This window comes from Fukomys damarensis, unplaced genomic scaffold (genome assembly GCF_012274545.1).
Source record: "Fukomys damarensis isolate Sample0158 unplaced genomic scaffold, DMR_v1.0_HiC HiC_scaffold_14, whole genome shotgun sequence".
Lineage (NCBI taxonomy): Eukaryota > Metazoa > Chordata > Mammalia > Rodentia > Bathyergidae > Fukomys > Fukomys damarensis.
In genome coordinates this window covers 29,533,217-29,558,814 of record NW_022900926.1, presented here as the reverse complement: position 1 = coordinate 29,558,814, position 25,598 = coordinate 29,533,217, and the positions used below count along the sequence as shown (strand labels likewise).

The following is a 25,598-nucleotide window of genomic DNA, read 5'->3' as shown; positions in this document are numbered from 1 at the left end:
GCTGCTGCCAAATACCATCCAACAGAAATACAGGTGTGTAAAAACATTTCTGTGTGTCCTTGGCCACTTTATTCACTGGATCTGGCAACAGGCAACTTCTGGCTTTTTCCTACCTGCAGTCAAAATGCCCACAAAAGCTCAGTAAATATTTTGAAGTAATTCAGGACACAGAGGCAGCCATGACAGCACAGCTAAAGACACAAAAACGGTTTTCCAGAACTGCTTCAGAAAGTAACAAGAACAATGGGATAAGTGTGTTTGAAGCAAGGGAAAGTATTTAGAAGGGGATTAATGGCAACATATCTTTTATGGTAATAATTTTTTAAAATTTAAAAACGCCACTTTTTAATCACACCTCACATATACACACTTGTTTCATTATTTCATAACCTATAATCATGCCAGAACATTTACATATGAAAATACCACTGTGAAATTCTTACAGTTCAGTTACAACATGACAATGGTGCGCCTGCTTAGAAGCAGGTCATATTACCTGTTACCTTCATTTCAGATTAGTAAGAGGTGTGTATATGTCTGATTTTCATTTGATGATTATAAAGAGATGCTATAAAATATTTATTATAAAAAAGGTGAGACTTGAATAGGGTTGGTAAGGCTAAAAGACCAGTTTTAAATTATTATTTCATCCTGCATCTTCACATGTTTACATGTGTCTACCATTAACCTGGATTAATATGGAGGAAAGAAATTTCCATTCATTTCTAAGAAATTCATATTAGCTAACATTTATATATTTCAAAAACAGAGGTGTACAAAAACGTTTTAGCAGCAATATATTTCTCAAACACAATCCAGAAGAGAATCTCACATAAAAGTACAAATAAAAACAAAGCTATGAAGACTGACTCCAGGTAGGTGAAGTCAGAACTTCTCTGACCTTCCCATGGGCTTCAGGTGAGGTCTGAGAAGAAGGATCTGATGCTGTGGAGTTAAGAGTGAGTGCTGAAAGTTAAGCTTCCATTTACAAGCGGTATCTTCCCCCACAGACAAGGGACCACCATGTCAGATAAGATCTCCAAAGGTTTTTAAATCATTAAGTAGTGGACCTTCAACACAAGAGCACTCCCCTACCTCTAGGAGTAAAAGGAAGCAAAGCCACTTCCGGGCACGGATCCAGTTCGGTGCATGGTAACGGTGGCAAGCCTGGCCCTCCATTTAAGTAGCTTCTTCCCTGCTACCAGTGACCTGTGAGATTCCTCTGCCCTGTCACATATGAGGCACCCAATCAATCTTGCCTTCCAAGATCTTCTTATCCAGTCTGCACAGTACACGTGGGTCCTCCATGCAATACACTATCTTCCTGCAGCTCCTTCTGAGGCTGACAGGAAAACGGCCCCTACGACTGCAGTCACACTTACATAAGAGACTGCTGGCTCCCTTAACCTCACTACGGGAGGGGTATTTTAGAGGAAAGAGTTTTGCTGACCGGTGTGAATTTCTCATGGGCTAACTTTCAGGCAGATCAGCAAAGTGAACAATTCTACAGTGTGAGAGAGTGAATTTGAGGTGGGGGGATACCAGCTACGCCAAGGAATATACCTTGGAGAATTCCCCTATTATAATTTTACTTTACATATATTCCTTCGGCTCCTCCACTATTCATTCATAGAAATCCCAAAATGCCTGAGAAGCTTATTGTGTTTTTTAATATTAGTGCCCAAACTGGCAACAACCAGATGGTCATGTGTAAATCTAAAAACACCTTCAACACTCTTTCATTTGCTTTGTGAATGACGACGCAAAACAGAAATATTTCAATTACATGTGACTGAGAGTAAGAAAAATATACAACTATATTTAAAACACTTAAATTAACAAGATAGTACTTTTCCGTTCTAACAAAATATCATACATTCAGTTTAAACAAGGGTTAATATTCAGATGCACTTTTTCAAAATACCTGAAGCTAGTTGAAAAGTTAGTGACCACAAGGCTTTGTAACGTATTTCGAATTAGCAAAATGTGTCCACTTTTGAAGAATTGTGGGCTCTTCCCGAGAGACAGACATCAAACAGTTCAAAAATGCAAACTGATACAGCTCTCACAAACCTAAACCCTGTTGCTTTAGCTTTTCTGCATGATACTTTGGCTTTCAGCAAATCTTATAGCTTCTTTTCCCTTAAAGACAATAATATATAGGGACACGACAATTCTCACGAATAACCACGCGCTTTTTGTAACAAGCCCATCCACACGTGTGCGTGTGCTGTATTAACTGACCTAGGCTGAGCTTGCTATGAGTAAGGGCATTAACCAAATGTAACAGATCTATGTAAACCTCTGCTCTGAAGAGCATCACACACTTGCCACATGTGCTTTCAAAGTCGAAGCCACTGTATTTACAAATAATGGTACAAACGCTTTAAAAATCTAGACAAAAATCTCTTCTCCAACTGGCTTTTTCGGTTAAAGAAGGCGGACCACAAGCCAACACATCTATACGAGAAAAGCCACCAGTCTGAGTCCCCTCACCAGAGAAAGCACAACAGCAGATGTTGCTGGCTCCCAACAATGACCACAATGCGCCCGGCCAACCCCCAATTTGTAGATGTGCCTCCACGCCTTCCTCCCGCCTCCATGAGCAGCCCCTAGGATGCCCTGGATCTGCTGCCATTGATCATTTCCAATGTCCAAGAAGGGCAGTATACAACTTTCTACAAAATACAAAGGAAATGATGCAAGGTCACTCGGGTCCCCCGGAACAAGGCACTTAGGAGCAGGCCCCCGCAGGCCCCCTAGGCGGTCTCAGTGAGTCAACAGCTTCAGGCGCGTGAGCCAGCTGACCAGCAGGGACGGCTCCGCGGAGGCCGCCTTCTTCTTGGTTCCCTCCTCCGGGAACGGGATGGTGGCACTACTGTGCAGATCTGCGTTGATGTAGCACCTGCTCCCACGGATGTAGTCTGCACCGCGCACCAGCTGTCGCTCTGTTGCGGGTCTGGAGAACCTGTATCCAGCAGAGGCGCTCTCTTCGATGATCGGTGGGATCCGCTCGTTACTGAAGTACCGGCAAAGGGCGTCCTCCCCTGTGTCCAGACAAAGCCCACAAGTCCATTAAAATGGCAATCCACAGCAAGTGATCATTGGGAAAAAACAGAAACCAAAGATAAGCGTGCATGTGGGACCCAGCTCACCCCCTAGTGTTTGGAACAGAAGGAAGAGGGCCAACAAGATTCAGGCCGCTTTCCCACCTCTTAGGTAAGATGGGAAGGCACCAGCACATCCAGAGAACATACACTTCTTTATTAATGGAAGAAGTTTCATAATTCACTTAAAATAAAAAACTAAAGACAGTGCCCTGTGTCGTGGTGTATACCTATAATCCCAGGACTGTGGGAAGGCTGAAGTAGGAGGGTCACAAATTTGCAACTTAAGGAAAAACCTATCTCAAAATGTAAAAACTTAAAAGAGGGCTGGGAAATGTAACTCAGTGTGAAAGCCCTGGGCTCAATCCTCAGTACAGGAAAAAAAGAAAAAGAAAAAATATCCAAAGAGAGACAGAACAAGGTATGATTCTAGCACTCCTTTCCCCAGCTGTTCTTGTACAGTGCTGCAGCATGAAGCCCATGCCCACAGGGCAGTGTTTCTTGTCATGGATCATGTCAAGGAACACTTAGGAGAGTGGGGTGTCTTGGGCTGTCAGCCACAGATCCAAAGATTTAAATGTCCTGCACTATGGGGGCATTCCTGGAACAAAAAGGATCTTGCTTTAAATGGCAGCTGACCTTTTGGGGAGAGGCTGGCATTTAAGAAACTGAACAGGAATGTAAAATACAGGACACATCGGTAACATGTAGCATTCTTTAGAAATCCCACTCCCCAAAATGTGCAAAGATTTACAAGGGTGTTTACTGAAATGTTATTCAAAATAGGGGGGGAAAGCCACAGAAATAACCTACCAGTAACAGCAAACTGAATAAATAGGAGCTCCAGCCAAGACATGCAATACTAATGCAGCTATATTAAGGAATTACATGTTCTAGAAAGTATTTGAATTACATGGTGTTACTGAACATCTATTTCTTCCACTTTCCGTGTTTTGTTCACTGTGTAATATGTAATATAGGAACTAGAGGAAACACAAAACATTCACAGTGATTGTTCCTAGGTTTTGAAGCAGATTTTAGTTGAGGTTTGTTTTCTTTCTTTCCTTTTTTGCCTTACTATGAACTGAATTCAGGTCGTTCACACTAAGCTACATTCCCACGCACCTTTTTAAATTGTGAGACATTGTCTCACTAAGTCACTGGGCTGAGTTTGAACTTGTGATCCTCTGCTCCTGCCTTCCAGACTGCTGAGATTATCAGCATGCCACTACGCTTGACCCAAGTTTTATCTTCTCCTGTCTTTTAGATATTTTTCAATGTACCTGCTTTGTTTTTGTAATCAAAAGGGAAAAATCACTTTTTAAAAGTTCTCCTTGTCCAAAAGATATATATTATATGAGCCCGTATATATGAAATTTCCATGATCAACCCATGGATACAAAGTAGATTAGTGTCAGCGGGCTAGGGAAGGCTGGAATCCACAGAAACCTGCTAACAGTATAGGTAATAATAAAAATGTTTTGAGGTGGTGGTTGAGGCACATTTTTGAAAAAAACCACCAGGTGGTACATTTTAAAAAGATGAAATTTATGCTATATGAGTTATAGTCCCAAAACACTGTTATTCTTCTAAAATGGAAACATGCAGATAAATACCTTTAATTCTGAGGTAAGAAATGCAGAAGGAACAGAGAGACAAGTATTTTTTCCATTTTCCACATTCACCCTCCCAGCTCCTCTACTCCACTTCTCAATATATAGAAGAAAGAAATCCATACTTGAAAGAACAGCAATGAAGATGCTACCACCGCTAAATCGAAACAAAGGACAGCCCTGCCCCCTGCTGACTGCTCCACAGATTCTCACAGGCACACTAAGGTTATCCTGAGGCACCGTCTGTCATCTTGACCCTCTGTCACTTTAGTATAATCCAGGTGATGCAGGTACTTGGGTAAAAAACTTTACCAAGTCCCTAACAGATGTCAGGGGTTGATCACTTTGCCATTCTAGAAATAAGTAGGATCTCAGAGCTCCTTAGCAGGCCTAATCTAACACATGACAAATGGTACCTGGAAAAACCAGGTTCTCCCTCTACTTCTTGTGAACACATTTAAGAGCACAGTGGAGGCATGAAGCTGGGTCTTCTGACTTTGCATGGTGAATTTTGGTCAACAGAGATGAAACATACCTTTCTTCCCATGACCTCGAGGTCTGGCAAAAGGGTCTACAATCCCCATCCAGTTCCCATCCGCAGGCATGGACAAAGGCCGGGGCTTGCCTGCAGAGAGATGAGAAGGAAGGTGACAGAGTTAGCGAGTATGTACACTTCACCCAATCTTTTCCTTTATTTATAACTTAGATCCCACACTAACACTTATGCGCTTATGCTAAAGCAATAACAAGTTTTAAAATAAGGAAAGTATTTTAAAGTACCATGTTTCCACAGCAAGCAATTAAGACAGAAGCGGGCCAAAGCTGAGCCTGTGCATCCACAACTCCACAGTGAAAACCCAGGCACTGAAAGTTAAAACTGTAATGTGAGCTCACCCAGCTGGGCTTTGATGCCAGGCAGAGTAATGACTCAACAAGGCTTTGCTTTAGAGAGATGAATAAAGGTCTCATATTTAGAATTTCATTGCGGTTTATGTTTTCCTCAGATTACCCTTAACGTCTGCCAAATTCATCCGTAAGTAAGGAAGGGGTGGGAAAGACAAGTAAAAGGAAATGGCAGAACAAGACAAGCACTGGGAACTTACCATGAGATGGTGTTTTCTCTCTCATTTTTGTGGGTAGAATGTTGGTTTCCACTGAATATCCAGGCAACTGATCAGAATCGGCAATGGTAAATCTTCGTCTTCGGCTCTCCTGATCCAAGAAGGAATTTGGGGACTCTGAGCCCTTAGGCCGAGGCAGTGGTTGTTTATACTTACTGAATCCTCCATAAACAAAACTCCCTTTCTCATCCCTGGAAGACAATGTGCAATAATTACACTGCTCATAAGCACTCTTTCCTGCTGAAGAATTCTGGGATTGTGCTACCTTTGGCACACAAAATTTACCTCCTTTCCAAATAAGGGAAAAGCATTGCTTTATTCAACTCCAGCTACCACTAAATTACATACAGACACTATTAATAAAGAACAAATACCAACACTCTATTAATTGAGAGGAAATGCAGTGTTTCCCACCTATGTCTTAATAGTACCTATATGCATTGGCAAAGTTATAGCTTTATAGTTTTCCTTTATTTAAGGCTGTAACTGAATCTCCTATATGCGACAGAAATCAGAAGTTAAGGTATGCGCTATTGATGTTTTTCAAGCCAAAAGTAGTATCTTTCCCAAAATCCAGTAAAGAAGATCCTTCATGAACAATGAAGTTGTTGGATTGAAAATTGTGCCAACTATACAAAGGGTCAATAAACAGTGGAGGGTGACTATTGCTGAATTCAAAGAAACTAGAAAAAGCTGAATCACTGATTACATCCTAATTCTATCTAAATGTCAGTTTATAATAAAACATAGTATTGTCAAATTCAAGTTGCAGATGTTTCTTGCTTTTTTTTTTCCATTTAGCAAATTCTAGTAGGTAATTACTACAAATAGTACTAGACAAAATCCAGAATGAAGTGAGTCCCGAAGCAATCTCCTAGTCATCTCTGCCTGTGTGTGGCAATCCCAGGTGTGCTTGCTGTCTGCTTACCCCTCCAACCCAAGAATCCATCTTTCTCCACTTTTAAACCTGGCATCTAACTTCTCCACTCATAAACCTTCCATGACTCACTACTCATTTCTCTGCAATCCATATGCATTTTTATTACTCAGAGAAAACCCTTCATTAGTTTAAGTGTATGTGGGTACATAGTACACATCTAACCCAGATAGAATAAAAGCTCCACTCCCTTTGTCCTTTATCTGCACTATTTCTGTGACTCACCGGAAGGCCCAGAGAAGAATATTCAGGGTCGCAGAGTCTCCCACATGCTAGGTAAGTGCTCTCTGCCACTGAGCCACATCCCCAGTGCCCCCTACAGTTTCTGATGCAACAACCCACACTTTGTCAGTGAAACTGTGCTGACCTTGTAGTCATTGTACCTTAAAGTCCCTTCAGATCCTGTGACCACATGTCTCTGGCTTGTGACTCCAGGGCAGAAGGTTGTCTACAGCCAGAATGCCCCGATCACTTAAGGTAAATCCTCCACACGCTGTCATGCATTCCACGTAAAACCATGGGAATCTTCACCAACCCCAAGGAAGATACGCAAAAGAAGCAAATAGCTCAGCTGAATAAAAACAAATCAATGGAAAATTCCAACGTGAAGAAAAATGCCACTACAAAAAATGCAGCCTGGGGCCGGGGATTTAGCTCAGTGGTTCTGCCGCCTGCTTTGCAAGCTTAAGGACCCAAGTTCGGTCCCTGGTACCAAAAAAAAAAACAGCAGCCTGAACTTTTGTCTTATGAAATATAGTATAATTATATATTTCTCAACTTATTCTTAAACAGCTGAATGCAACACTGGCAGGTTTGGGGGGCCAGGTCTGTTTTGTGACGGGTGGTCACCCAGACCCTGCAGTCAGTAGGCACATACTAAAGAAATGATCCAGATCCTCTAGTCTTCCCAGCATATGTGAGTTGATATAAAGAAGCCGAGAATGTACCTAAATCATCACCTGTCTCCCCTACACCACCCTGTATGATCACCCTCACTATTCCATATTACATGAAGATGGCCATAAAGAAAGCAACTGTCTTTAATACGTCATATCCCCAGACACAGACCCATGCATGTTTACAGACCACACTATTCTCAACAGTTTCGTAAAAGTGCCATGGAGAATACCTTTCTCAGCAAAATCAAGCTACAACATTCCTAGCTCTCCACAGATGAATTTATTACGGAGTTAATGAAACTTAAGCTGCAGAGAGACCTCCAAACAGCCCCTTCCCAGGTCCCACGAGGAACACATACTTTAGTAAATTTTTCAGAAGTAAAACATTTTGGTATTCTTTTCTTAAAAGGCCCCTCTCCAGCAAGCTGTCCCCACATAACACAGGCCTCCCCCTGCATTTCCTGTGGAGCAGGACTGATCACAGTCCCAGACACAGCCCGGTCACACTGCAGTCCAGCAACCTCCTCCCTTAGCTCCAGGGGCTCTTCACACCACCACTCAGAATCTGCACGCACAGGGGAGGTGTGAAAATGGAAGGACGTACCGGGGCGAGTAGGGAACCGCGGGAGGAGGAGGAATGTATAGATCCAGGATGGCTGGCTTCTCCTTCTTCAGCGAGGCATCCATGGTGCTTTCAGGGGACTGGGCTGTCATGGGTGGGGGTGAGGTCTGCAACAGGACCACACGGAGAGCAAGAGTGGAGGTCAGCGCAGAAACTACCCTGAGCATACCTTCCTCTCCCCAGATCCGAGACCCAGCGCCATGTGCAAGCAGAGCTTAAACCATCCATCTGTTCACAGCTCCGGAGAGGACTCAACTTGTAGGCTTCTTGGAGACCCTCAGTGTTAACTGAGGGTGCTCTCTAGCTCTGGGACTGTCAGATATCCACATTTTCTCTTTCCCCTTTATAAAACAGGGATACTGACAGTGTGGCTTGCAGAGAGGTGCAGTACGGACTTGGTTCATGAAAATCACTAACAGGGCTACCACTGGCAAGGACAGTGGACTTGGCACTCTGTCTGGTGTGACCCAGATCTGTGTCACTGAGCCAGTGACTCAACTCCCCTGTGCCTCCTCTATAAAATGGCAATGGAAGGCAATAAGAACAGTACTCAAGAGGGTAGCTCTGAAAATTAAGTGAGATCATGAACATAAAGAGCCTAGGACACTGCTTGTCACACAGATGAGTATACAACTTTATATTACATTTAACTTAGTAATGGACATGCACATACACATACAATATATATGCTCAAAAACACAAGTTAATTAGAACATTTGAAATCCATACAACTTAATCACAGGTGAGTTTAATGGTCTCAAAGGACCTGTTTTTAAAAATCTTGTGTGAGACCTTCAATCGTACCCTTCTACAGCTGAACAACATCACTGATGTCTCCACCCTTCCTGAGCTGTACTTTGGATATATTTACAGTACTCTACATCACAAAGTATCTACAGTGATGACCCGAAACTACCACACCTTCCAGGTGAAGATATATAATAAAATCACAGGCAGTTACAGATAAATTGTAATTTCATTTTGATAAAGGGACCTTCAAATGTCATTGTTTCACCTTCTTGGCTTAGGAAGTAACACTAATGATCAATGGTATAATAGGACAGATGGCCAGGGAAGCCCACAAGCCGTGTATAGACAAGAAGGGCATGCATTGTTTGAAGAGAATGTAGATAAGAAAAGTCATTCACAGATGGCTTGCCTTTTACTATCACCAGATATGGATAATTCTGAGTAATTCCTCAACCATGGTATGATACTGTTACCAGACAACTGGTCTGTCTCACCCAACTTCCAGGCTCTTTTTATCCCAAAGAAAGAAAGACACAGATTTATTAAAGGAAAGTACATTCCCCAGATCAGGATCAAGCAGATAAGAAGAGTGACAGATAACCCTATCTACTCCAGGTTTTGAGGTACAGTATTTATTGGGACCTTTCTGAGGTCTTGGGAGTCTTGGGGTGGCATCTAATGGGACTCTGTCCAATTAATTGAAAGTCTCCACCCTCCTATCAGGAGAGAGCACTTTATATGAGCCTGGACTGAATGAGCACGGCTGCCAAAGACCATGGTGTGTGTGTCTGGAGGGTCAAAATCGCAATTGTAATGACCAGAGTTACCCCCAATCCCTCTGAAACAGCTGGTGCACATCCTCCCAAGGCTCACATCAGGTTGTTAAGGAAATGTGGGGAGAGTAGGATGCTTGTGAGCCTAAGGCCAGCAGGTCATCCACACCATCTCCTGCCTCCATGTGGCTCTCCATTGGATGGGCTGCATCCACTGCCCCTGCCTCTACCTTGATAAAGTACTGATAAGAATTCAACCCCATACAGGCTCTATAGGACTGGTACCGAAACTATGTACAGTTACACATGTCTGAAATGACAGAAGTAACCCAGAGTGACCACTGTGTAGTGGTAGAAACACCTCTACCTGTGCTGTCCACTATCATGGCACAAGTGACACATGGCTATTTACCACCTGAAGGGGGACAGGGAGCTGGAGGAATTGAACTCTATGTTATTTTATTACTTTAAAGAGTCATCTATGGCTAGTGGCTATCATATTGCTCAGTGCTGTTTTAGAATTTGTATTTTCATACAAGCAGGATTACAGAATAAGCAGCTACAAACCAACTCCTGAAACCAACCACTTTCATATTTTAATGTGGGTTTTTTTTATTTTTTTGCTTGTTTGTTTTAATGAGACAAGCCAGACTCTGACCCTATTTATATTCTGGTGCTATACAAATCCTACAGAAATGACAGGTACCTGCACAAGAGGTGGCTTCCACCGCAGGTTTTTCAGAGGAGCTGGAGTGAAGTGGAATGAACCCGTAGGCCTCTTCTTAAGCAGTAACACAACTCCAGTGGGATTCTCTCTCAATTTCTTCACCAGGTTTTTTAGCTGCCATCCCACCTTCAGATAGAGAAAACAAGGTGTGAGGATTTGTTCACGCGTAAAGAAAAATCAAGTCTGTGAATTTATCTCAAGGAAATGACAGCAGTGAGCAAATAAACAGGTAGGTACAAGTTTGTCTTAGCACTTAAGATAGCAGAAAAATCAGACAGAAATTACAGACTTGAAAAATTGAAACCAACAGATTTTATATTTAGTTAAAAGAGGAAAAGTAGGCCTCGATAGACAAACTTACCACAGTTTGCCGGTTAACTTGAATGACTTCATCACCAGCATGAATCTTCTGAGATCTGTCTGCAGGAGACTGTATAGAAGTAAAGAAATTCGTTTTAGTTTTATAAACCTTCTATTACTTTCTGCTACTTCTTCTTCTGTAGACAATGAAATAAAAATTTTCTCAGGAAAGAAAGACAATGTATTAATCTCCTGAGATTACCTCTTCCATGGAACCTGGCCTATAAAGCCTGTATTCTCTATTTTAGTAGTGTCTGTTGTGATAACCTGTCCATTAGAACAGTTAGGTTTATTTTGCCTATGGAAAGAGCCTGGACACCTGCTGAAATGATCAGCCACTAAAAACCATCGGATCGTCTAAAAACTACTCACAAACACCTCTATCAGAATTAATCACATAAAAGCTGACCAACTGTTTAATATGTAAGGACTATCTCGTAACTCTGTCATCCCTTTGCCTTAATAAACTTAAATCTTCTCTTCCCACAGTCTTTTACATATTAACACAATGGTATTAGAAAGTTGGAAGTGATAGAAAATTTATCTCTTTGAAGAAAATGAATATAATTTTCATTTCTGGCTAGATTAAAACTGAGTGAGCCTTATCAAGACAAAGTGCAAACTTTGTTTCTCCCCAATGATACACTGCTATTGATTTTCAACAACAGAAATATATATCAAAGGATCTAATCCATTTGCCAACCATGTTGCCCAGAGTAGTCTTGTCCATACAAGCAACCCAGCATGCTTCATGTTTAAGAGGTTTCATATAACAGAGAGAAAGGATAAAACTTTCATTTCAGAGATTCTAATTAAACATTATGTAAGTCAGAGTAGTTAATTTTGTAACTGGCTGGAATCATCAAACAATTTACAGCTCTCCTAAAACAAAATAGCACCTCTGAACATGAAGAGAGGGCAATAAGAACATTCAAGACACACTAGCTGAATTTTCTCACTCTACTGCTAGGATATGCAGTATTACCATAATTGTTAACAAGAAATTAACAAGCAGCACTAAACTTCAGAAAGACTCCCTGATTTTCCATACTCAACCAACACAAGCCACAGGTAACTGTGAGTTACTTTCAAAAACATCCAACTTCCCACCATAACAACCAGCACTGCCTCACTTGAGACTGAACAACCATACCAAGAGGCCATGTCTAACTAGAATCTCTTTCTTGTGAGTCACTTTGCTAATAAAAAAAAAAAATTATCTCTGCTCGTTTTTGTACCTATATTAGACACTTAAGCCACAGTTACCTGATCATGCAGTCTGTTTAATCTTCCTGAGCAGGGCCATTTAAAGTAAATGCCACCCTATAAAACACAGCCCCGGGGCCAAGAAGTCCCTGTTTATGACCTACAATTATAAAATACAAGTACTTGTGTCCTCAACGGCCTTCTCTTCCTAAGGATCTCTATGCATTCATTTCTCAAAAGTTCAACCAAACAATTAGGTTTTGTGTGTTGGCAGAACACTGGTAAAGAGAGAGTCTGATACCAAAACTTGCCCTAGGGCAGTGACTCCTGCTTATCTTCACCATGAGTTGGACTACTGAAAAATGATGCTTGTTCTGGTTTGCTGCAGAAGGGTGATGACCCCAAGAATAACGCCCTCAGTTCTTTAGAAGCTAATCTACTTCCCACCTAACCTCAGTGTGCAGTACAGGAATACAGGTAGGGTGGTGTCATGGCTCCCTCTAAGATCTTGAATAGCACTGAAGAGAAGTCAGATAAAAAATCACTGTGGAACCATCCTGACCTCTGAGAAAACCTCCAAAAAACTGGACCGGTACTCTGAGAATGGTCTACTGAGACTGCATCAATCTGCAGTCCAAAAGAAGGAACATGGAGACAATCCAGAAAGACTTCTGCACACTACCATTCATTCATCCTTCAGAGGAGTCTGATTCTAACATCATAGTGACCTGAACTGATATCAGGAAAGCTGACTGGGATCTGGCATTTTCTACATTCCAGTATAAAATATCTACCAGTAAGTGTAAAATGTCCATTAAGCCCTTGAAAAGTGAGCCCTTCCCTACTTCAGGCCCTCAGCTACAAGACTCAGCTCAGTATCTAACACATGCCAGGCACTTAATAAATGCAACTGATGGACTGAAGTAATGAATGACATGACATTTTTAAATAGATTACCAGATAGAATAAGACAAGTTTTCTCTTTCTGATCTCTAGCAACATGTTAACCACTTATTTTTGTGATGATGTCCACACAGTTCTACATGAGAGTGCCAGAATAGAGTAAATCCAGGTAAACTCTGGATCTGTCACCTAGTATTATGATTCTTTTAGGACTTGGGGAGGATATATCATCAATGACATTTGACACTGCATTTTATTCAAAGGCAATATTGTTTAAATCTCTCATTGAAACAAAAAGGAGCAGGACAGAAGAGAGGTGTCTATGCTGTCTCCTATAGTGTTCCATGCATTTATTCAGGAGTGAAACTGCTTCAAGAAGATCAGGTGGAGTTTGAAACCACCCAGGTCTGGTTATATCAAACAACACAGTCACCAAATTACAAGATAGCACAACTTCAACTCTTTAAAAACTGAAATATTCCCTATCCTGAATTGATCCAACTCCAAAATGATGTACTAAGTGGTACATGAACATGGTTTTATCGTGGTTAAGCCACAACCTACCAAGTCTCCAGAATGCATAAAGGATGAATTATGCACAGCATTGTGCTTTTTCTTCTTTAGCACTATCCCTAACCTAAAACTGTGAAGCTCTCTTCCTGTGCTATTATTACCTATTAGGTGATGTGGTATAAAAATTCCTAGTGATTCTCACCGCTGAGTCTCAAACATAAAATGCTTAAAGACATTACCACCTTCCACTCAACTGTCTACAAGAACCATGCAGTTGATTTACAACCCATTGATAACCTAAGCAATGTCATTTTCTTACTGCAAAACTCAAGTGCCTAATACGAACATTCATCAAAGATTATGCTACTTTCTTTTTCAAAAGACCTAGCAACTAAAGCTTAAAATGAGACATTCATTTCACCAAAGAGACTAGAAAACAGTTAACAAAATTTCTATTTTTTGGAGCTATTTCCTCTTCTCTTACTTGATTAAATAACAGATTAATCTGTCAAACACATGCTTCTTTTACACACACCTAGAAAAGCTATTCAAACATTTTTAGCTTTAGATCAGTGTTATTCAACAGCTGGCCATACTGTAGGTTGCAAAAAGAACATCCAACTAGCTCTCCTTTTTGAAAATTCAAAACAGTTGAGGCAATAAAGAATAACCCTACATCTACCAAAATTTCTAGAAGGAAGTAAATGGTATGTAAAAGTCTCTTACAGTACAAACAGACCTGCTTCTTCTATTCAAAGCACCGCAGAGGGGGGAACTAAATTTCAATATTATGACAAATATTATGAAATGTAACTACAAAAAGAATTTGGCTCATGCAAAAATCTCAAAATAACTACTTTGGAGACACATAAAATTTGTTAAGCAAAAAAATATATTGTATGCATATAAATACCAATCCCTGTTCTTATAAGAGCATTCACAACAGAGAGAATATTGCTTGTGTATTCATGGTTTAACACTTCCATGGGACAAAAGCAATAATTAACACAAGGTTGAGGGTAAAAACTCAGCATGATGTGTGAACAAGGCCAATAAAAGACAATTTAAATAATAAATTGACAACAGCTGGTGATAAGCAGTATTGTAGTATATCAACAGACAAAACAGGCACCCACGCCAGCTCTCACTACAGATGACAGCATGCACACATTTAAATGAAAAGGCCTGTGTCAAATTTGTTTAGATACACATTAGCTTGTACATTTAGAGGATATACTTACATTTTCTGTGGTTCCTGTAATCACGTGCAATCCATCATATGTTGATTTGATGTACATGCCCTAGAATGAATCACAAATACATTAACTCAGTAATCCATGTGGAGAGAGGAGCCATGAGACTTAAACTTATTAAACATTAAATACAGTCCCTTCAGAACAATGCTCATTTTTAAGCCTCCTGAAACACACATGAAATAAGAGCCAGAGGGCAGTGAGGGAGAACAAAACAAATCGAAAGCCGAGTGAAAGAAATCAGATGGGAGATCTCTTTGATATTATAATTTACACATAGAAATTTGCCACTACTCTTTAGGATGTAGGAATTTTCTCAGACCTGCTCAATGAGCAAGGAGGCATTTCAAACAAGGACTCCTCTTTCCCGACCATCTCTTTGTCCAGAGACAAAGTCAGTTAAATTTGGTATCAGCAGTAATTGTTGGGCCATTTATTTAAGCCGAGAGTAATGTAGACTGGGATGTACAAGTGAACACTGCTGTATAACACAGTACAGGTAGCAAATTAGAACAGGCACTGCTCCATTTTCAGTGAATCCAAAGGATGAGCAGGTTCCTTCTCAAAGGCCTGTGTGCTAAATCAGAGTTTGAATACTGTACCATCCAGGAAATATTCCTGCAGTTGGACAATTCATGTGTAAAATATTTTCATTAAGCTACTATAATCTGGGAAAAGAGAAAAAAATAAGAAGACAAGGAGAAATATAGTAGTTTACCCCAGTATCTGTAATACTATTAAAGTCATTTTGATCCTGAACTTTCCCTGCTCAGCAACCTAAATCACTCTATGAAGAGAATCTCATCAGACATGTAGGCCCTCAAGGTTCTCCCCACTCCTCTCAAATGGTTACCTTTATCTGCAGAACTGTGAGTTCCCCACACATAGCAGGAGCCTCTTCCCAGGCCACGGCTTGCAGAATGGGAAAGGGCAATTCATTATGACTGCAATTTGGGCATCCATACTTTCTTCCATACTTACCCATAATCTCACTTTCAGGAATCCCTCCCTGTTCACTCTGTTATAAATCCATCACTTACTTCAAAACTAAGTATTGTATATAGATTCTGCTCACTAAGAATTTGAGTTTATTGACCTTTTTTTTCTTTAATTTCCAGGCAAGGTCTTGCTAAATTGCCAAGGCTGGGCTCAAACTTCCAATCCTCCTTCCTCAGCCTTCCAGAGTTCTAGGATTAAAGGTCTGTGCCATCAGGTCCAGCTTTTGTTTTCTTATCAAAGAGCAGAGACTGCCTCATTGTCGTCCATGGCTGTCTATACACGGGGCATTTTTGCCCTCCTCTTCTTCCTCCTCCCCACCGTCCCCATCAATACAAGTAACACTAGCTACTGACACTAATTAATGAACATGCTCTATGCTTTCAGCACTGGGGATTTGCCATTCACCATAAATTTAATCCTTTCAACAGTCGTAGGAAGAAACTGACATGTAAGCTCTCTCTGACTCAAAGGCTCGAAGCTAATTCAATGGGCCCCATTGTTGTTTAAATTCCAGATTAATCCTGTGGGATATGAACTGTAAACTGGGAAATCACACGTATGTATTCTCAGAGCCGTATCTTATACACGACTTAGGAGACACTTTGAAAGTTTTTTTAGGAATTGTTTCCTTCCACAGCCTCTTCTCACGTTCATCGTAAGTGCTAATAGACACTTTGAGAACAGATGTGTTTTCGTACCCAGAGACCATCTCTTCTTTGTGTAAATGTTTCATATTTCCTTGCATTACTAACTCCTAAAAATAAAACCATTAAGATAGGAGCACACAGCTTTTAAATTGTATTTATTTTTATACTCTGAAGATAAAAACATATCAACAGAGTTTAAGATAGCAAATTCCTAACTATATAATGGATGATAATCTAATTTAATTCTGGTATTTAGAATTACAGTGAAAGCAGCAAGAAATGCTTAAAGAAAACTAGTAAATGCTGGTATGTATTATTTGAAAAATAAAACAAGTATTACAACTCTTACCAAGCCTTCGCCAGGTTTAACATTAGGTAAGTGAACCTCCTCCAGGCACGCACACTGGCTCATAACAGGGTCTGTAGCAGATCGAATTGTTTTGTCACAGATGCTATTTAAAACCTTGACCTGGATTTGGAGAAGAAAATAGTCGGAAGAGTGCAACTGTAAATCAGGTTTATCTCAAGCTGGGTTTTTAAAACATGCACTTCACTTAAAATCTTTAGCTCTGGTCAGCAATCATTTTGATAATGCTGGCTCAATGAACGAAAAGCACTTGTCCTTATTTGCAAAATTGGGAACGGTGCCTCTAGTTTGGCTTTAAAAACTGGCTTTTATATTAACTCCTTTACAACCACTGAAGAGTATAAGCCAGGAGAAACTCCTTTTCTGCTGTTAAGGGGAATCATCTATTTCCAGACAACCAAATGTCTTAGATTCCCTGAATACCAGATATTAACAATGTAAAAAAAAAAATATTTAGGGGCTCTGAAACATATTTTTAAATAATTATTTTTAAATAATTTTGGATTTACAGAAAACGTGAGCACGTATATTGTGTTTCCATATAGTCCCTCTCCCCAGCCCTCTTCTTCAACTATTAACATCTTTATCACGGCACCTTTGTCACAACTGATAATAATGAGACACTTTTATTAAGCCTGCAAAGGTGACAGATCAGATGTTACCCATAACAATATGTAAGAAGAGTTTGTATCTCTCACATCAGCCATGACCTCCAAAGGGTTAACTAAAGTCTGTCATTTACATTAGTGCCCACTCTTTGTGGTGTATAAGTCTATGGGTTTTGCCAAATACTTAACGTTATGTATCCAACATTACTGTATTATGTAGACTTTCACTGCCCTAAATATCCCCTCTCCTTAGCCTAATTATCCACCTCCCACTTCCTCACCATGAACCCCTGGCAAACAGAATTTCAAAGAGTTGGAATTAGACAGCATGTAGTCTTTTCAGTTGGCTTACTATAACTAACAATATGCGCTGAAACTTCCTCTGTATTATCTCATGACTCTATAGTTCTTTTTATTGCTGAATAATATTCTATTTTACAGGTGTGACATATTTTTCTATCCATTCACCTAGAAGATGATATGGTGGTTGCTTTCAATTTGGGGGGAATTATGAATAAAGCTGCTATAAACGTTCTGTGCAATTCAGTGTAAATTTCTGTGGTTATAAATTTTTAACTTTTCTGGGTACATACAATGGAATGCAACTGGTGGATGGTATGATCAGAACATGTTTAGCTTGACAAGAAACTGCCAAACTGTCCTCTAGCCTGTCTGTACCATTTTGTGTTCCCAGCAGTGAGAGTGACCACTGCTCCATATCCTCACCAGCACTTTGTGTTGTCAATGTTTTGAATCTTAGCCATTTCAATGGTATAAAATGTCATCTCATCCTTCAAACTTGCAACTCCTTAATTACAAATGATGTTGACCACTTTTCATGTGCCTACTTGTCATTTGTGTGTCTTCTTTGGTAGGGTGACTGTTCAGATCTTTTGTCCACTTCTTTTTTTTTTTTCAGCTTTAATTGAGTTTATTGGTACATTTTAGGGATACAGTACAGTTACATTCATTGTTGGGATCTTGTACCTCTACATGACAAGTCTTGATTCTCATTTTTTCCCCTTACCTCTGCCCTCCCTTCTTAATTAGATGGTCTTCTTATTTTTAAGAGTTCTTTGTTATTTTGGATATAAGTCTTTATCTGATCTATGATAAAATAGGTTTTAAAATTATTTCTCCCCGTCTGTGGCTTGTCATTTCATCTCTTCACACTGCATTTCCCCAAGCAAAGTTTTTTTTAATTAATTAATTTTATTGGGATATTTACGGTATAACATATAATGACATTCATCATTGCAAATTTGCACCTTTACATAATCGATTTTGGTTCTTATTTTTCCCCCATTCCCCTGCCCTCCCTTCAACCCCTACACCCCTTCCTATCTACAAAGACTTTGTTTCAGAAGTTTTTAATTTGAATGACATCTATATTATCTATTTTTCTTACTAATTGTGCTTTTGCTTTTTTATCTAAAATCTCACTACCAAGGCTACCTAAATCTGTTCCTATAATATCTCTCATAAGATGTGAAGCTCTCATTTTGCATTTATGTCTATGATCATTTTAGTGATAGTTCGTATTTTCTGAATGTCAAACACCAACAAGGCAAAACACTACATATATAAGATTGGGTACCTATTACGAAGTCTCTGTGTAAAAGCCATGGTGATATTTGATCTAACCTTTCAAACCTAAATACCCAATGAAATCAGGAAATTCCAAAGAGTGATTTTTTTTTTCCTAAAAGGGAGAATCCAAGAAATTACACTTTTTACATTCCTCCAATTTGTTTAGCCTATTTATGGAAAATATATTTATAGCAATTTCATTGCTAAATTCCTCAACATCAGTAGGAGGAAGACCTTATCAAAAGAGCCCAGGCTGGCTTATGTCAAAAGGAGGAAGTGCTGATGAATAGTTTCAAAATTCTCTTTAAACAGCTATGGTACACCCCCTTCTCCCACATCATAAAGATTTTGCCAAGTTTTTTTTTTTTTTATCAAAATGGTCCTAAAGTTAAATCTGCAAATCAGTTTAACCCTGATTAGCAGGCTAAGCTAGCAATTTATGTACAATTGTACCCTGATGAACTGTTCAGAAGATAAACAAAAAACAAAGCAAACAAAACCAGAAACCTCAATAAAGCTAATTTAAGCTCTGGAATTCTTCTAATTCTTGGTCTTACTACATAATTTTGTTCTTCCCCTTTTACCTAAATTAATAAACTCATAAAAGCAAATATTTAAAATTATACTGCAAAGTAATTAGCCATAGTGCATTTACTTTAATATGATTCCCATTGCCTTTGGAAAAGGAATTTTACAACTTTCAGAAAGCATACTTACTACAGACAAAACTTTATCCTCCATTTCTGCTACAAGGCAATCCTAAAGAAAAAAAGAAAATGGAAATTGAGAGAGTAAAAACTTAAAAACTAGTGGCTTATCCTTGCACACTTTTCCAGGAGCTCATGAGGTCCCTGACGTACACCCTGCCCATCCCTCAGCTCCAGCATCCTTCCTGACTGGAGAGGAGGGAGGGACAGAAAGAGAATGAAGCTCACATCTGTCTTTTCCTAAAGTCCTACTCTCCCCTGACTAAGGAGCTTATCACTCAAGTAACCCATGTGGCCAATTATTTAATTTAAAAACTTCAAAAATCAACGAACAGAGATCCACATACTGTCTAGACTGTCCAAAGAATACTAAGTCAGAATTCCAAGTCCAAGAAACCTGGTAATGGCTCCCAGTATGGCCCAAGCTAAGCTAACAGCAGCCTAACCAGTCAGCTTCCCTATGCTCTGGCCTGCCTTATAAGAAGAGCTTTCCAACAAGGACTTGAGCAAACTCAGCCACAAAAGTTTATTTTAAGCACCACTGAGATTAAATCAGATATTTCAGTCTTTGGTAGATGAAAAAAGTTTAACAAAACATTCATTGAGACTCTGCCAAAAAAGTGGTCTTGAGGTATGCTATTGACACAAAGGGCTGGAATGCAAAGCTTTATTTACTCAGCTCCAGAACAAAAGACCCAGGACACAGTACATAGTACAACAGTTAGCTGATCATAGAAATAACCACGGTCCTGTCCAGAAGGAACCAAAGTGAAACTACCAATGTGAAATACTCACGGCTAACCTTCTAGAATTATCCACAGCAGTGGATTTCAACCCACACTGCAGGGTGTGTGCAGAAGAAAAGCAAGCCAGAGGAGTCTCTTTAGAGTTTATCCTGCACTGTTAAATACCATCTTGAGGATAATAATAACAATTTTAGGTACATGAAAAATACTACCTCTGTTGAAATGAAAGGTCATGTGAGGTCTTTGTTTAACTATTACCGTCAGAGGGAATGGGTTAGCTACCAACTTGTACCTTAAGAGAATTAATCATCAGACTTTCACTATTTTAATTTTTTAATTTTCTCTATTACATAAAAGTGTAGAAAATAGTAGCTGCTCCCAAAATTGATACCTGCTTCTTAAGAGTAGCTTAGGGAGAAAAAAATAAATAAAAAGAAACTGAGAAATTTCCTTTTGGCAATTTTGTCATATGTGAATTTGATGTAAATCCAAACTCCAAAAACAATTATGTAAAATATGAATAATTATTGGTCAAATATGTGCCTTTCTGCCCTGTCTTATGCCTGAAACTCAACTATCAACTACTATAATAGTTTATTCCCTATTACCATTGACTATCATGTATCAATTCCTGAAAAACTATATATTCATATGGTAGAAATATAATGCATAATTTGTGTCCATGACCTTTCATTACAAACCACAAAATGATATCAGCACTGTCATTCTTGATGGCTGTCACCCAAAGGCAGAGAATTCTTCTCAATACACTAGGGCCCAAGGGTCAGGGTCAGTTTCCAGTACTTGAAGTTTCTGACAGATCCAAGAAGCCAAGAAAACAGGCCCACTGTTGTGGTGACTGAGCCTACAGGCACAAGTTTGCCTCCCAACTTCTTGATTGCGTACAAAAGGGTTGTCTTTCCACCTTCCCCCATGGTGAACGTGGGTTCCCACACCCATCCCCACTGAGAGGAAACAGCTACAGGGTGACTTCAGAGCATTTGGCATGTAAGCAATAGAATGGAAAAAGAAGTACTGGAACAAATCACCCCCTCATGAGTCAGACAGTGAGGCAGAGTTTCATTACCATCCCAGGTCACCTGGATTGGCAGACAGGGTCTAACTGGGCAGCCAGGGATATTGCCCTGGCTGGTCTCTCCTGCCCCCAGCCTCCACTCCTTATTGTACCTTCTTAGGAACTGAGACCTTGGGCAATATGTTTAGTACTTCTGCTCCTCTATTTCCTTCTGTGTAAGATAAGATGATAATAAAGCCGACCTTGGAGAACTTCTAAGAACCCATGTTCTTCCATCATTATAAAAACAAAAACTGTTCAAGAGCTAAACATCCTCCTGAGTCTAAATTCATAAAACAATGTCCCCATACATATTTTCTTATTTTCAGGCTTCATTCTTTAAAATTCTTCAAATTTAAAATCTCAGTCCTTGAAATACACGTTATATAATGTGCACCATGAACCAGGTATTGTGAGCCACCAAGAAGCAGGGACAAGTATGAGTACTCAGCAGGAACCTTCCTGCTGTGACCAGATCAGGGTCTGCCCCTCCCATGAGAAAACTTTTTTTTAATCACCAGTTTACAATGATCAAAACTCTACAACCACACAGAAAGGATTGCTTAAGGTGATGCATTAGCTCACCCATCTCAGTGAGAAGAGAACTGAACTGGTCCAAGTACTCAATTGTCACCTTCCCAACTGTCACAATTATATTCCACTTCCAACCTTCCACTACCCCTTCCCACCTTAGTGCTCCTGTAATGTTATATAACTGCTTGTACACAGAACATGTGTGTAGGTTTCTGCACATGTGCAATTTTCCTTATTTTAGTTCTTAGTTTAGTTATTTCCTCAGAGACTGTAGACACCATGAATCGGATTTTTTTTTTAATCTGATTCTTTACTCTGGCACCTGTGCCTAGAATAGTGGCAGACAGAGTAAGAGTCAAATAAATATTGAAGGAACTATCCAACTACCTGCAAAGTTAAAATCAACCTGCTTAGTCAAAGCAGAAGCAGACTCACTCTATGAGGACAAATGTAACTACTCCGCCCTCTGCTTTGTCACTTTCCTGCCTCTGCTTACCCCAAAGCACAGACAGCCTGAGTCAGACACATGACCTAGGACCCTTCACAAAAAAGCACAGGTGTACCCAGGAGAAAAATGTACCCACTTGCTAATTACTATGTTTAGCTTTTAACACTTTAATTTAGCTGATGGCATGTGAAATTGGCTAAACATCAAAAGAAGCAGCAAAATACTATAGGAAAAGGAAAGCAGGAAGAAAAAGAACACTCAAAGAAGGTATCAGGAAAATGCCTTCCACCACCAATGTTGGGCCTCTGAGACTGTATGACCCATGTGTCACAGCTACTACCAAGATTCTGTCAAAGTTACCTTCTGCATCATAAAAAGGAGCAAACCATTTAATAGCCCTGGGAACCTTTCTCAGACCTTGGTCCCAAAACTAACTGCCTGAAGTTCAATGGCTGCTCCGTACTGGATCTCAAACACTTGCCATGGACAAAGCCAAGCTTAATTCTTCATCTTCTGGACAAAAAGAGAGACAACAGCTTCCCACAACTGCATCTCTGTCACACCACAATCAGGAGTGAGGGAACGATGTTCTTTATTTTTTCCAAATGAGCAGTGGAAACAAACCCTGAATCACAGAATTTTAGAATCAACTATGATATGAAGGAAAAAGGTTCCTCCTTATATTTGAAAACCTTGATTTAATTAAAAAATAATGCATAAGTGTCTGAGATGCCAAGTAATATTAGAGGAGATGGTCTGCAATGCTCACAGACTAATAATTGTTTTGTTAAGAACACAGAAGCTAGGCAAGTTAGACAGACACAAAATTTCCTGGGCCCTTGCTAAGATACCTAGAACTGGATAATGAGCCATGAGTGAAACTGACATGTGTCACTTCCAGATAAGGAGATACATCGATGTGGGAAACTGCAAAGTTCTTCTCTCTGTCATGAGGGCAAACAACATGAGATACCAGCCATTCTGCCAGCCTATGTTCTGAAATGAGGAGAATGAGACCATGTCTTCCAGCTGCCCATTTGGATATAAATAATGGAGAAATAAACTGTTGGGGTAGGGGAGTTGTTATTGCCTCACAACTTAGCCCATCCTGGCTGGTAAATCCAACAACCAGACGTCAGAATGAAAGGCCAGAATCAACACATTTAATAAAGTACTGAGAATAAAGATTACAGTAAGCATTTCTACTTAAGTTAAGCTCTAACACTTGACAGGAAGTACAAGAAAGCTCAACTATTTTAAACAAAAGAAGATAAACTCTTGATTCAAAGGTCACTTGTCATTTTTCACAGAAGTTATCTGTACAATGCATCTAAGTTAAAGGCTTTCATCTCTCCCCAATTCTGAGGAAAAAACGTGGAGTGGGGGCACTGCATACCTGCATGGAAATCTTTTGAAGAAAAACAGGGAAAAGACAATTTTAGAAACCCATAATGATTTACTACTGACCTTCTGGACTGTAGTGGTCAGGTCTAAGCAAAGCTGAATGATTTTATTCTTCGTTACAGAGAAATCAGTGATCCCTGTAAATGGAGCCCTGGAAAGTAACAAAAAAAAAAATATATATATATAATCTACCAGGATCCAACACTGGTTGTTGGCAGGCATAGGTACACAATAGGCTAGTTTGAAATCACTTTTCACACTCTTATTTTGTCTCAAGTAAAACATCAGATAGGAATCTGAATAGGAAAGGGACAGAGAAGTGCTAGATAAAAACACATCCAAAAAGGAACTGAGAGTTACTGTCCCTTCAGAAGCGAACTAATAGCCTTCATACCAACCAATACTCAACCATTAATGTTTAATCTAAGTAGCACGTAACCTTTAGCACAGTTTCACTCTTTTCTAAACTGAGGTTAAACTCTTCTCCTTATTAACCTTTTAAGTAATGTCCACAGGAACCCTAAAAGCCACTTCTGATCCAGGATTCCTGAGTCCCAGTGAAAAGCAGTGAAAGGAACAATGGCTTGTTTTCTTAACACACACGACTGGCCTCGGTACATCTCAGATCCTGCTCACAGTACACAGTAAAAGGCATATGGGCTACTCACCGGTCCAGCCAAGCCAGCAAAGCCTTGGCAGCACCTATGAGCTCCACCACTGAAGTCAGGAGCTCATTGGGGGGCTTGTGGGACGTGTTCCCATCATAAGCTGGACTTTTCCGCCGGCTACTTATGTGATTCTGTAAATTGTTGGAAGATGCCCGCAGTTTCAAAACCAAATTCTTCATGTTATCGGTTTCAAGGCCATAATTCTGTCAGAAAAGGGAAAAATTCAAAACAATCAACAAGGTCCAAACTCTCCTAATGACTCAAGAGCACATTGGGTAACTGGAATAACTCCTGGAAGCCACCAAAAACTCCTGCATGATCCACCCAGGGCTCACTTTCCCCCATCCCCACCATGACCACTACCATACTGGCTTCCCCTCTGCTCCTCCCGCAGCTCACTCCTGACTCTCAGGGAATTTGATCTTGCTGTTTCCTCTTCCCCAAATTCTCTTTGCACAGATCTTGGCATGGACAACAAGTCTTATCACTCAGGTGCTGGCCCTAACGTCTCTTCCTATTTTCTGGGAGGATTAGTGACCACTTAATCAACAGCAGGCTTTCTCAACTCGGGCTTCAGTGGCATGTGGGTTGGATAACTCTGTTTTGGGGGTGGGGTTCCTGTGTACTGCAAGATTTTCAGTGGCACCCCCGGTTCTACCCATGCTAAGCAGCATCTTCTCCCCAGTTAGGACAACCAAAACTGATTCCCAATGCTGCCACACATCCCCCTGGAAGCAGAAACAGGCCCTAAAGCCACTGTCCAGCACACTACTGACTTCTGCCCCTCTCAGGATCACAGTGCTCGCTGCTGCCTTCTCCCTTGGGATGCAAAGTCTGCAAGAATCGGGCTCTGTGTGTTGCTCACAGTTTACAGCTCAGCAGGCAAATATGTCACAGTCAGCAAATATATAAAGTCCCCTTAAATGACACTCACAGAAAAGAGCCACAAGGGCTAAAACTCAGTTACCTGAAATGTAATTCCTCTCTCTGAAGCTTCTGATACCAGTTTTTTTATTTTTTT

General features: G+C 40.2%; 1 protein-coding gene across 3 annotated transcripts in view; it reads right to left on the bottom strand.

The window, feature by feature from the left end:
* Positions 1 to 321: 321 nt before the first annotated feature.
* Cnksr3 (CNKSR family member 3) overlaps positions 322 to 25,598 on the bottom strand; it is an 89,126-nt gene continuing 63,849 nt past the window's right edge. For all 3 annotated transcript variants that reach the window (XM_033763307.1, XM_019208122.2, XM_010628879.3), the window contains 11 exons: positions 24,578 to 24,780; positions 23,973 to 24,060; positions 19,713 to 19,754; positions 16,780 to 16,899; positions 14,773 to 14,832; positions 10,911 to 10,979; positions 10,529 to 10,675; positions 8,282 to 8,406; positions 5,824 to 6,032; positions 5,256 to 5,345; positions 322 to 3,047 (listed from right to left, as the gene is read on the bottom strand). In XM_033763307.1, coding sequence (XP_033619198.1) covers positions 2,770 to 3,047; positions 5,256 to 5,345; positions 5,824 to 6,032; positions 8,282 to 8,406; positions 10,529 to 10,675; positions 10,911 to 10,979; positions 14,773 to 14,832; positions 16,780 to 16,899; positions 19,713 to 19,754; positions 23,973 to 24,060; positions 24,578 to 24,780 — 1,431 coding nt within the window. In that variant the 3' untranslated portion in view covers positions 322 to 2,769. The remainder of the gene's footprint in view (positions 3,048 to 5,255; positions 5,346 to 5,823; positions 6,033 to 8,281; positions 8,407 to 10,528; positions 10,676 to 10,910; positions 10,980 to 14,772; positions 14,833 to 16,779; positions 16,900 to 19,712; positions 19,755 to 23,972; positions 24,061 to 24,577; positions 24,781 to 25,598) is intronic.